Here is a 13,223-nt window from a genome sequence, read left to right on the forward strand (position 1 = left end):
GGACAGAATTTCTAGGCGCAGCCAGGGGCCGGAGGGTGTCAGGTTTGGGGACCACGCGATTTCGTCTCTGCTCTTTGCAGATGATGTTGTCGTGTTGGCCCCTTCTAACCAGGACCTTCAGCATGCACTGGGACGGTTTGCAGCCGAGTGTGAAGCGGTGGGGATGAAAATCAGTACCTCCAAATCCGAGGCCATGGTCCTCAGTCGGAAAAGGGTGGCTTGCCCACTTCAGGTTGGTGGAGAGTGCCTGCCTCAAGTGGAGGAGTTTAAGTATCTAGGGGTCTTGTTCACGAGTGAGGGAAGGATGGAACGGGAGATTGACAGACGGATCGGTGCAGCTTCTGCAGTAATGCGGTCGATGTATCGGTCTGTCGTGGTGAAGAAAGAGCTGAGCCGCAAGGCGAAGCTCTCGATTTACCAGTCAATCTACGTTCCTACTCTCACCTATGGTCATGAGCTTTGGGTCATGACCGAAAGGACAAGATCCCGGATACAGGCGGCCGAAATGAGTTTTCTCCGCAGGGTGGCTGGGCGATCCCTTAGAGATAGGGTGAGAAGCTCGGTCACCCGGGAGGAGCTCAGAGTAGAGCCACTGCTCCTCCACATCGAGAGGGGTCAGCTGAGGTGGCTTGGGCATCTTTTTCGGATGCCTCCGGAACGCCTTCCTGGGAAGGTGTTCCGGTCCCGTCCCACCGGGAGGAGACCCCGGGGAAGACCTAGGACACGCTGGAGGGACTATGTCTCCCGGCTGGCCTGGGAACGCCTCGGTGTCCCCCCGGAAGAGCTAGAGGAAGTGTCTGGGGAGAGGGAAGTCTGGGCATCCCTGCTTAGACTGCTGCCCCCGCGACCCGGCCCCGGATAAGCGGAAGAAGATGGATGGAGATGGATGGATTCTGAAGTGGACATCACTGCATGGGCTCAGGAACACTTGTCCGACAACCATTGTCCGTGAACACAGTATGCCGCAGCATCTACAAAATGCAACCTATGCCATGCAAAGAAGTAACCAAATATAAACAAGATCCAGAAGCACCATCACGTTTTCTGGGCCCGAGCTCGTTTAAGATGGGCTGAGACAAATTGTGGTTGGACAAATCAAAATTTGAAATTATTTTTGGAAAACATGATTGCTGCGTCCTCCGGACTAAAATGGAAAGGGACCATCTGGCTTTTTATAAGTGCACAGTTCAAAAGTCAGCATCCATGATAGTATGGGGGTGCATCAGTGCACATCGCATGGGTGACTTGCACATTTGTTTAGGCACAGTTAATCCTGAACAATATATAAAGGTTTTGGAGCAACATATGTTGCCATCCAGATGTCTTTTTCAGGGAAGGCCTTTTTTATTTCAGCAAGACAATGCCAAACCACATTCTGCACAAATTACAAAAGCATGGCTCCATAGTAAAAGAGTCTAGGTGCTAAAATGGAGTGCCTGCAGTACAGACCTGTCACCCATTGAATACATTTGGTGCATTACGAAACAAGAAATACAACAAAGTCCCTGAACTGTTGAGCTGCTGAAATCCTGTATCATGCACTTGTTCTCCTCAGTTCCCAAACGCTTACAGAGTGTTGTTAAAAGAAGAGATGCAACACAGGAATATACATGTTCCTGTTTCAACTTTTTTGAAACATGTTGCTGGCATCAAATTCAAAATGGGCATATCATTTTCCAAAAACAATAACATTTCTCTGGTTCAACCTTTGATATGTTGTCTTTGTACTATTTTAAATTAATAATAGGGATTAAATGATTTGCACATATTTGCACTCTGCATTCATTCCCAATTTTTTTGGAAATGGGATTGTACATTAATAGATGCAATTTGTGTATTTAGATACAAAGTATTACTGTACTAATCTTACTTAATTCATTCCAATCCATCTGGGATCCTAAAATTATACATTCATTCTGTAATACATTTACCTAGTATCATCCATGGAATTGCCGGAATGGTTTGCTGTGACCCTATTACACTCAGATATCGTATTTAGCACTTCGGTTTAGGTTTCAGTTGCAGGCAATATTTTTTTGCTTTATTTCTACAGAGAATTCTACTGAGACCTACAGGTGCATCTTAAAGAATTTGAATATCATGGAAAAGTTTTTTTTTTTCGGTGATTCAAATCAAGAAGTGGCACCTTCATATAGTCTAGATTCGTTACACATAAAATGAAACATTTCAAACCCTTTATCTTTCAATCTTGATGATTACGGTTTACAGCTCATGGAAATCAAAAATCCAATATTTGAATAAAAAATGTATAATACAGAAACGTTAAACTGAGAAGAGCTCTAATCAGCTAAACCTTTCCACAATATTCAGATTTTTTGGGATGCACCTGTAGGTATAATTTACAGCAGAGCCCTGTATAACAACACCCAAAAAACACAATCAAAAATGGAAATATGAAATATAATGTTAAAAAGTTAATGATAATTAATGATAAAAAGACATTTAAATTGTCTTATAGGCACCAAAATATCAGACATGAAAATGCTATCTCAAAAGTTAAATTCTCTAACTACAAAGATTGTGAGGGAAGCCACAGAGAGGACAACAATCACTTCACATTTACATTTTAGTCACTCTTTAGTCACTTTTCCAGAGCAACTCACAGTACTTTGAAGGACCTAGAGTTAGGTCTGGAAATGATTGGACACTGACACAAGTTTGGTTATTTTGGCTGTTCATCAAAATATGTTCAAGTTACAGTTAAATAATGAATATGGGCTTAAAGTGCAGTCTCTCAGCTTTAATTCAAGGGTATTCATATCCAAATTGAAGGAAGTGTTTAGGAATTACAGATCTTTAATATGTAGCCCCCTCTTTTTCAAGGGACATAAAGTAAATGGACAATTGACTCAAAAGCTGTTTCATGGACAGGTGTGGGCTTTTCCTTCGGGTCACTAGTGTTTATTGATGTTTTGACAGATGACCGACGTAGCCGGGTGAAATCTGCAGTATATAGGGATATATTGTCTGCTCAGATTCAGCCAAATTCAACAAAGTTGATTGAACGGCACTTCACTTTACAGATGGACAATGACCCAAAACATACTGTGAAAGCAACCCAGGAGTTTTTTAGGGCAAAGATGTCGAACATTCTGCAATGGCTGAGTCAATCACCTGATATCAATCCGATCAAGCATGCATTTAACTTGCTGAAGACCCACAAACAAACAACTGAAGACAGCTGCAGTAAAGGCCTGGCAAAGCATCACAAAGGATCAAACCCAACGTTTGGTGATGTCCATGCGTTCCAGACTTCAAGCAGTCATTATCTGCAAAGGATTCTTGACAAAGTATTAAAAAACAAATATTTTATTTATGATTGTGATAATTGGCCAATTACATTTGAGCCACTGAAATAACGGGACTTTGTATGAAAATGGTTCCAATTCCTAAACGTGTCATACAATATTTTTGTTCAACCCCTTGAATTAAAGCTGAAAGTCAGCACTTCATTTACAACCTCAGTTGTTTCATCTAAAAAAAAAATGTTATATGCAAAGTTTTGGCCTATGCATAAAAAGGTCCTTGCATAAAACATTGTATAAAACGGGCCTGTATCAGAGGCAAGCAAGAAACAAGCCTTTAAGTGAAAAGTACTATAGAATCTGAAAGCATGAAAGTGACCCAGCCACAACGTGGAAAAAGGTCTTCTGGTCAGATGAGAAGCATTTTGTTTAATGTGGAGGAATAATGGTTTAAACAGAATACAAGAAAATACTGCAAGACAACATGCTTCAGTCTGCAAAATATCCTGTAGTTGCACATCCAGTCCTGATCTCAATTCCATACTTCTGCTGGACACTGTGTATATCAATGGGAAGATACAATTTAAGTTATCTAAGGAAATTCTTAGAGATGCCAATAATCGTGACCCATGCTTTTGAGAAAAATCTTCATTTCTTTATTACATTTTCTAAAAACAATTTCTCAAATTTTAGATTTCTCATATTTTTCAATAATAATTTTTCAATAATTCTTATTCATCAAGCTGATGAATACTAATTTAATTTGATCCTAAACCTTTTATCTGATCTTTGCCAAGGGGACCAGTAATTCTTGAGGGCATTGTACAATGTAAGAATAGGTTTTATTTTATTCATTTTATGTGTGCTATCATAAATGTGTGGATACTGATCAGCTTAAATAACCAGTTTATCATTCTTTGATCAAAGAAAATCTCCTTAGTAATAAAACATTCTATGCATCTATAATCACATTTGTATAGTGGCAAACAGTTGAGCAGTAGAGTTTTGAGGATTTCTACAAATAGGTAATTTCTATTTTATTTACATGACAAAAGACCTTAACAGAATCTTTCTTAATACCAAAGAAATTACCTAAAAGTATGTTTACTTTTGACCATGTCTCAAATGAAAACAATGTGAGTTAAAGTGATGTTCGCTCAAAACTAGGTTCGGTCTATGGAGAAGGCATCGTCTTAACCTAATTTCTTTGCTTTCCAAACCACTATCAATCTGCCCTGAGTTAAGTAGTTCCAATGCTTTTATCAATGTCTAAAAAAAAATGTGGCACAATAACTGTTCATAATTTTCAGCATGTCTTGCACCCCTGGTCCTGGTAGCAATGTGCATTTGTCATATCACCCATTATACATAAGCATTCTTATCAAAATGCTGTATTCTGGAAGACCTGCTGTACTCTTGTGAAGGCCGCTGGCTCAGGGGCTGTCTATGTCCTCTAGACTGAGAAGGGACATGGGATGCAGAGGCATGTGCTCTGTAGATATAGCCTGGATGACTAGAGCTGTGAAGGTGAAAGAGAAAGAACACAGTGAGAGGGAAAGAAAGAGCGACGAGTAGAAAGAGAAAAGGGAGACGCAATAATGTAAACCCATCATATTACTAAGCATATACATCCCACATGACTCACCTAGTAAATATATCTACTATGGAGAAGCAGAATATCACCCCTCCCAGAATACACAGGATCGATCCTGTCCAACCAACAAACAAGGCAGCTCCCAGTTCATACCTGGAACAAGGACACTGGTTCATTAACAGCAACATGACCTCATCCAGACTGACATGCACTTACTGTATGGTCCTATATGTCAAATGGGTTACTCACTTCTGAGCAACAAACATGGGGTCAAAAAACTCTGATGTTATCCTGTGTGCATACACGGAGCATGCAGACAAAGAGCTGACACCTGCAGACAAAAAACTATGTTTAACGCTAAATACTTGGCAAACTATGCCAATATTGTACATCAGTAGTTGTGACACAGTCGTTACCGCATAATATGAAATTGACCCCCGCGAAGCAAGCTATCCTGGCTTTGTTTTGGTCTGATCCCCCAATCTTAGTACACTTCATTCCAACCAGGGCAAAGACAGCACCAAAGAAGCCCAGACACACTGCTGCGATTATCAGACCCCTGCAGGCCTGAATATAGCCTAGAAGACCGAACAAAGATCACACTTGTAAGCAATTCAGACATCTGGTACACACTTGCAGGCAATTCATCTTGATTTTATTTTGGCCTGTTGTTCTCAGTCAATGATTCTAAGAATTATGTCCCCCAGCCATTTTCCCCAATGCCCTTCACTTTTCGTTACAAAATCACACACCATACAAGATCACAAGACCATTATTTGCTAATCTGTGCCAGTACTTGTTTCTAAGTTAAGAGGGATGATAAGTTGCTCATAGTTTATACTTAGGAGCTGCCTTTGAGATGTCATTTTCAGGCAAATATTAGCTTGGTGGTTAACTCCAGAAACTAGCCAACCTTGGGGGGAAAACAGCCTCAAGCTCCAGTTATGAAATTAACAGCTTTCAACTCCAAAGAAGTTAGGCTAAACATTGACATCTCTGATATAATAAGTTGTCTCGGGGAGAACACTTCCATTGTTCCTACCCACACCCATGTATTAATACAATTAAATACAATTTTATTTAAACCATCATATGTACTTTCTTTCAAACATACTTGAGATGTATTTAAAAGGAGACATTACCGAAACCAAAAATCTCCCTGTAAACTCACTGAAATGTATGGGTGTGGTAAAAAAATAAAAAGTAAAAAAAAATCAGAAAAACCTTTCGATGCTTTAGTAAGAATGGGAGTTGACAAATATCCACTTAAACAACCCTCTTAAAGTTACATTTGGATGCTCATTGATTATCCCAGAGCTCAAACTTTTGTGAAAGGCTGAACTCTCACAAAAAGAAAAATGGCTAGTTCATTCATTTGAACGCATCCAAACTATTTGCAACTTCACAGCTGCTAAATCCCCATCTCTCACATGGTTATGAATTCATTGTTGAGGATAGGAATACCATTGCCATGCTGTTTTGGTATCTACTGTACTTGGGTATCTGACAAACCTTTAGCTTTGTCTTTGTAGGAAGCAATATAACTGACGCAAACCTTTACAAACTGAGACGGTAACAACCACCCATTGTCTTGCTTAGCGGTAGCTAGCTAGCTATTTGACCTGTTGTTGAGTCCGAAAATGTCAGCAATGCATTGTACCCGTTCAACTGTGGGTGGAGGATGAAACATGAACAAAGCATGTCATCGGATTTACAAATAATGAGTAGCTAAGCTGATGACATATTTGCTGAGGCAAAGTGATTTAAAAAAATTGCATTTCAAAATATGTAAAAAAATGTATGTATTAGCTCCTATAAGGGAAGGATGGACTACGATCAACAACTTGTAGTTTTTCAAAATTGTAAATGTGCATTTAAAAAACTAAGGGCTGTGGATTGTAGTCCATCTTCCCACTATTCAGAATATACAGTATTCATAGTAATGGCACACATTTTAGGAGCTATTGAATTTTCAAGGTTTTACAAAATGTTTGATGAAAAAACAAATATCCTCTTGAATATCCATTACAAAACTAACTTTACTCCAATATTTTTCTTTGACTTTTGGATTGTTAATTACATTTCTCTTAGTTGAAATATGATATGAATAAATTGCAGTTTTCACTATTCAACTTCATTATAACTGGCAAGATTTGAGCATTCTTCTTTCCAAGTACTGAAAATATGTTTACTGAACTGTCCCATAGTTACAGTGAAGTAGTGGACTTACTAACCCTCATCTGAGACCAACGTTGATAGACTATAAGAACTTTCATTAAAATCTGTGAAAACAATTACATTTTCAAAAACATCTTTACAACTAGTCTAGGCATATTGAATGCATTGAGACGTACTGTAATTGCTTGATCAAGTGGATCTAAAACATGTGTATGTCTATATATCTATCTATAATTACAAAAATTTGCTTATATACGAGGCTTACAGTTAAACAGCCAGTAGGCCCTCTTAATTTTGCCCAACTACTATTAACACTCTTTCCCAATCTTAAAACAAGTAATAACTTTGAGCAAACCATCCAGTGCCAGCATTGAAGGAAATTCCTTGCAGTTGGTGACTCCTGTTGAATCAGTGACACATGTTTTCCACAGGTTGGACCAGAAGAAAGCTGATTCAAGGATTGAGTCATCAAGAGAGCCATCCCACCTCCAGTCCTCCGTGAGTATAGTTGAAGATATGAGGACCCAGCCAGACATGCTCATAATAAAGGCCACAATTTCTGTCACCATGTTACTCATTATACACGGTATATCAGCGCTTACTACAGACGCTGGTGATAACTTCAGAGGTAACAGAAGATTTGACTGATTTCCACTGGCCAATGAAGGTTGTTGAAGACAATGCCATGTGCTCTGGAGTAGTGCCCAGTTTAAATGGCATCGATGGTTAATATGTTCTGAACTATTTCATGTTCAGCAGGGAGGGATTTAGACCTCATTAATAACAAATGACTAATGGAGTCTACCCTACTATAGTAGCAGATTTGGTTTCTTGAAAGATGTGGGAACGTTTATTTTTGGTTTTACATTGGTTGTGGGGTTAAGTCCATGAACATAAACATTCTGAAAAGAACAGCGAGAATGTTACCTGTTCTGGGTTTTTAATTTTTTGGGGGGATTGCAAGGAGTCCGAAATATATTTTGTGCTTGCCTAGGTATGCACATCTTTTAAATTGTAGGCACTGGTTGATACGTTTTTCATTTGTGCATGCAGGTATGTGTCACGGTCGAAGTGGCAGGACACAGGCGCAGAGTGGTAGCAAGACATTACCTTTTTAATGTTGGCTTGCGTAAACAACAAAGACAAAGGCGAGGTACAAACACACAGGAGGCATAAACAATGATCCACACAGGAGGCATAAACAATGATCCACACAGGGGTGTGGACAAACTCAACTAATATAGGGTCCCCAATCAGAGGCAATGATGTACAGCTGCCTAAAAGTAACTGCGCAGAGATGCCTAGAGGCCAGGTCCTGCCAGGTCCTGTCCAGTGCAGAGATGGCTAGGGGCAACCTAATAGCCAGGACCTGACAGCATGACAAATGTCTGTTTTTTTTATGTTAATGGAATTGCTTAAGAAGAGTAAATCCTTTCAGATTCACTAATCAGGAATATATTTAAAAAAGGGAACCTGTGTGAATAAACCTTAAAAAAACATGCCAGACAATTTCCCAATTAAAAGAAAAATCTAACAATCCTTCATTCCAATAAAATTGTCACTGAAGTGGACTTTCTAATTTGCTGCAGGATTGGAGGTTTTCCCCAAAAAAATTGTAAAGATTTTTTGTAATGAAAATATCAGTTAGCTGAGTTACAATACGCTGCTACTGTAGCATAGCATAAATATAAGCTAGCTTGTTAGCCTAGCCTAGTTGTGACTTTTCAGTCATAGTATCATGTTCAAGGCATGCCTAGCAAAGTTATCATCTGCTAGACAAAATTTGAAATACAACAGGTAAATGCTCTGAAAACAGGAGAAATGTGGGATTAGCTTGTCATCTTGCATCATGGACCTGACAAATGCATGTCACTCTTCATAAGTTGCTGCAACAAATTCTCATTACTGCTAGCTAAGTTAGTTTCCCATCTAAATCCTGGATCCAAAATGTTTGCCAATTTAAAATGACACTCCAAATTTAATGCTAACACATAAAGCTAAACAGGTTATGTTTCTGACTGACTGCGCCAAAGTATGGCTTGGCGGTTGCTCTGTAGCGACCGGAAGGCCCTGCAACAGGTGATGAAAACCCCCCTGCACATCACTGGTGCCCAGCTCCCAGCCATCATATACCACCAGCGCAAGCAGTGTCTGCACTGGGCACGCGGCGTCACCAGGGACCCTTAACATCCATGCCACCAACTGTTTGCCCTCCTTCCACCAGCCAGTTGGTACAGGTCTCTTCGTTCCCACACCAGCAGGCTCAGGAACAGTTTCTTTCAATCTACTGTAACCCTGCTGAACTCTGTGACCCATCACTAACCATACCCACCCTTTGTACTATTGGACTCTGACACTGCCTTGCAAAGTCTGATAAGGAAGTTTTCAGTTTTTACAGGTACGTGTCTACCTCTGAAACCTCATTGCTGCTATTCCTGTATTTCAGTTGCACATGCTACCTTGCACTTTCAATTTGCCTTCTTTGCACATTTAGAACTGCCACTGTACTTGCATTTTCTACTGTTGCATATACATGTCTACCTCGGGAACCTCATTGCTGCTATCCCTGCATTTCAGTTGCACATGCTACCTTACTCCTTCAATTTGCCTCGATAGCACATTCAGAATGCCAATTAGAATTGCAATTTGTACCTGCACAACTATTTATCCCTCTTGTAACATACATTACACTTAATACTTCAACATTTTCTGCCCTCCTATATTTTGCCTTCATTGCACATTTAGAAATGCCATCTGTACTGCATTTGCCTTCATTGCACATCTATACATTCCACTTGTAACATACATATAGTTGTACATTTTCTGCCCTCTTCTATTTGTACTTCTGGATAGACGTTAACTGCATTTCGTTGTACTGTACTTGTTCAATGACAGTAAAGTTGAATCTAATCTAATGTTGTCATGTTTAATATCAAGTTCTCATAACAAAGACATTCACAGGTTATGTTGTCTCAGTTAATGTCAAGTTGTCATAACAAACATCAAACAATGTGAACCTTGCATAAAAAATGACATAATTGACCGAATGACACCTAATGACAACATTCATAAACGTTCATAATAATTCCTTCATGTGTCATATCATGGTTATGACAGTGACAGTGTCATGTCACTCTTATGCACACCCCTTCAAATAAAGTGTTACCGGCACATCCAGTTCAGATGTAAATGATGTCTAGCTAGCTGTAGCCAGCTACCTTTGTTCAGGCTAGGTTAGCTTTGGCAATATGAATATTCCAAGTAGAAAAATACTAGTATTACTGGCTTGTAAGCTATTAAAACGGCCAGTGGCAAAAGCCATGCAGTACATGGATGATACTTGTAGTGGAAGTTAAGTTTTCATTTTCATTAAAAATCATTAGTCAATGCTTAATGCTGTTTAGCTAAATATTCAAGCTTGGCTTGATGTTAATGCCGGTTAATTAGTGACAAAATGATCTAATGTTGTTACGCAATCTTATGACCAGGTAGTATGTCCCATTTGGTCCCAATACTGGCATACTAACTTACTATTTACTAATCAGTACATACTTCACCTGCAAAGTACGTACAGTACTTGTTGTATGTAGTATGCGATTTGAGATTCAGCCTCAGTCATGAAGTCCAAGGAACTCTCTGTAGACCTCAGAGAACTGTGTAAAGGTATTTATCTGGTGAAGGTTATATAACAATGCTAAAGCAGTTAGTTCCAAGGAGCACTGTGGGCTCCATCATTAGAGGTGTAAGTTTGGAACCACCAAGACTGTTCCTAGAGCTGGTCGTTCAGCCTAACAGCAAGAAGGGCCATGGTCAGGGAGGTGACCTACAACCCTATGGAGGTGACCTACAACTCTAAAATAGCTTGTTTTTTTCTGCAGATGTGGGGGACAGAAGGGCAATCATATCCGCAGGACTCCATCATATCTGGCCTTTATGGGAGACATTTTCAGCTCAACTTTATCTCATTGATGGCCTGAATTTCTGTTTATAATCTCCTGGTATAACTCAGAATTCATAGTTCCCTTAATGATGTGCAGTAGACCAGGATGGAAAATCTGCCCTAGCTCTTGACATTCCCACCACCAATGATTGACCGTTGGGATAAAGTTCTTGTGGTGGTAGGTAGTGTTGGGTTTTTGCCAAGCATAGCGCTTTTGATTATGACCAAAAAGGTAATTTCTTTACTGATCTGTCCAGAGAATGGACTTCTAGAACCCTTCAGGTTTGTCCAGGTTATCTCGGTTAAAGTAAAAACAGGCAGTTTAGTTATTTTTGGACAGAAGAGGTTTCTTCCTAGCCATGGATGCCGTTCCAATTTTGTGTTTTTCTAATTGTCGAATCATGCACAGTTACCTAAGATGCAGCAAGGGAGGTCTGCTTTGATTGGTTCAGTTGATACCCAATTAGTTACCCACGGGATCCAGTTGGCTTTTTTATGTAACCAGTGCAATTTTTGAGGTTCACTTATTTTTGCACCTGCACTAATTCCTTTTTAATTTAGTTTTGTACTACATGGATGATTTCTTCAAAAACAAAATCTGGAATTGGTAATGATAAACCTGTGATGTAAGATAAAAAAAAGTCTGATTCTGATCAAATAAAGACTTCATTGTGATAAAAATATATATATTTCACAAGGGGTTCACATACTTTCAAGCAGCACTGTATATGTGTATGATCATTTTGGCTATGCTTTAGTGGAATTTGACAATTGCATTATAGGATTGCAAATTGTAGACAATTTTAGTGGACTACTATTTTAATGAAATAATATAAATTGCCTGTTCATGTATTGTCTCTAATTTTTGTTTATTGGGATGGTAATGATGTGTAGTTCTGTTGATGATTATTTGGTGGAAGTCAATAGCTACAGTAGCCTTTAACCTAGCTAGCTGTTTTTAGGTTAGCTTGACTAGCTAGAAAGTTACAGAAACAAGAAAAAACGAAATAAACACTTTATTATCACCTGAAACAATGTATTTCTCTTGTATTAAATGTAAAGGTTGTATTTTATAAATGCAATCTCTAATAAGGGAAGGTCTCTTTCAATACATCGTACCGGCTCTTTTGAGCGGAACAAGATTTTCTGAAATACAGTGTAATGAAATGTGTTGTGCACAATGAAGTCATGGAGTTGTTGGCATGTATGGAATTGGAATCAACGTGGAAGGAGCGAAGGAATCTCATTGTTATCCATTTTCCACTACTGTAGATGTTATAATACCATTAATTACACATCTGTCCATGAAAAGCTTAAGCTACTGTGACATGGTCAGCAGTACAAAGAAACCATAGCAACATTGACACAATTACAATTTATGGGGAACATATGGAATTACTAATAGAGAAAGAGACATATTTACATGCATGCAATTGAAAACTGTCATAAAAACAATAGCTAAATGTTTACTTTCATCTATGTAACAAATATTTCACGATAAACAATAGGTAAATGTTTCCTTTCTTCAATGTAACAAACACGATTGAGGTCATGAAAAGTGTTTTTGGAATGTGGAGCACTTATTATTATGAGTTTGGCTAAATGGCAGTGCACCCAGAGCCATTAACATTAACGATGGAATTCATTTAATCAAATCTAGACTATGTCTGTTTTCATGAATGCTAAATTAAGTCTACCTGTTTTAACATTCTCCTATACACAGTGGTCATAACAGAAAAAAACATTTAAAAAAACGGCACAGTAGATAGTGTGCAATTATTGATATGATAAGCCCTGACAAAAGGTAACGATTCAACTGATCTCTGCCCTAGGCGATTATTAGTCATTTTAAAGCTGCCTATAAGATAGCTTCAAATAGTCTTTATCCACTGCTAACAAAAAGTTAACTTCTTACCTGAAATAATCAAAACAGTCACGCAAAACCAGACAAGGAAATTAAACAAGGCAAACTTTTTACTACTATGACCCTTCTCGTTTCAAATTAGTCTAGTTCAGATTTGCAAAACCTGCAGATAGCTTACTGCGCTTCATACTTGAATTGGAGATAACCTTTGGAAATAACATAAACTGTATTTTATTTGCAATATGCTGTGCTATTATTTAGAGGTGATTATCTGTTTCGGATGCCTTCCTGGGAAGGTGTTCCGGTCCTGTCCCACCGGGAGGAGACCCAGGGGAAGACCTAGGACACGCTGGAGGGACTATGTCTCCCGGCTGGCCTGGG

The 13,223-nt window shown here is 39.0% G+C and overlaps 1 protein-coding gene across 1 annotated transcript; it reads right to left on the minus strand.

Moving 5' to 3' along the window:
* Positions 1–3,971: 3,971 nt before the first annotated feature.
* LOC105017278 (claudin-10) lies at positions 3,972–7,733 on the minus strand. The gene is made up of 5 exons (XM_010881736.3): positions 7,394–7,733; positions 5,277–5,438; positions 5,110–5,191; positions 4,912–5,013; positions 3,972–4,785 (listed from the first exon to the last, which is right to left on the minus strand). Exons 1-5 carry the CDS (start codon positions 7,614–7,616, stop codon positions 4,629–4,631), a joined length of 726 nt encoding a protein of 241 aa, XP_010880038.1. The 5' UTR covers positions 7,617–7,733; the 3' UTR covers positions 3,972–4,628.
* Positions 7,734–13,223: the final 5,490 nt, after the last annotated feature.

The sequence above is a fragment of the Esox lucius genome, chromosome 17 (assembly GCF_011004845.1).
Source record: "Esox lucius isolate fEsoLuc1 chromosome 17, fEsoLuc1.pri, whole genome shotgun sequence".
Lineage (NCBI taxonomy): Eukaryota > Metazoa > Chordata > Actinopteri > Esociformes > Esocidae > Esox > Esox lucius.

Excerpts from the sequence above, each read along its gene's own strand:
- LOC105017278 (XM_010881736.3), bottom strand. The coding sequence starts at position 7,616 with ATGAGTAACATGGTGACAGAAATTGTGGCCTTTATTATGAGCATGTCT. Across the intron at positions 5,014-5,109 it reads CCCATGTTTGTTGCTCAGAA|GTATGAACTGGGAGCTGCCT; the intron begins GTGAGTAACCCA and ends TCCTTGTTCCAG. Across the intron at positions 4,786-4,911 it reads ATAGTAGATATATTTACTAG|CTCTAGTCATCCAGGCTATA; the intron begins GTGAGTCATGTG and ends TCACCTTCACAG.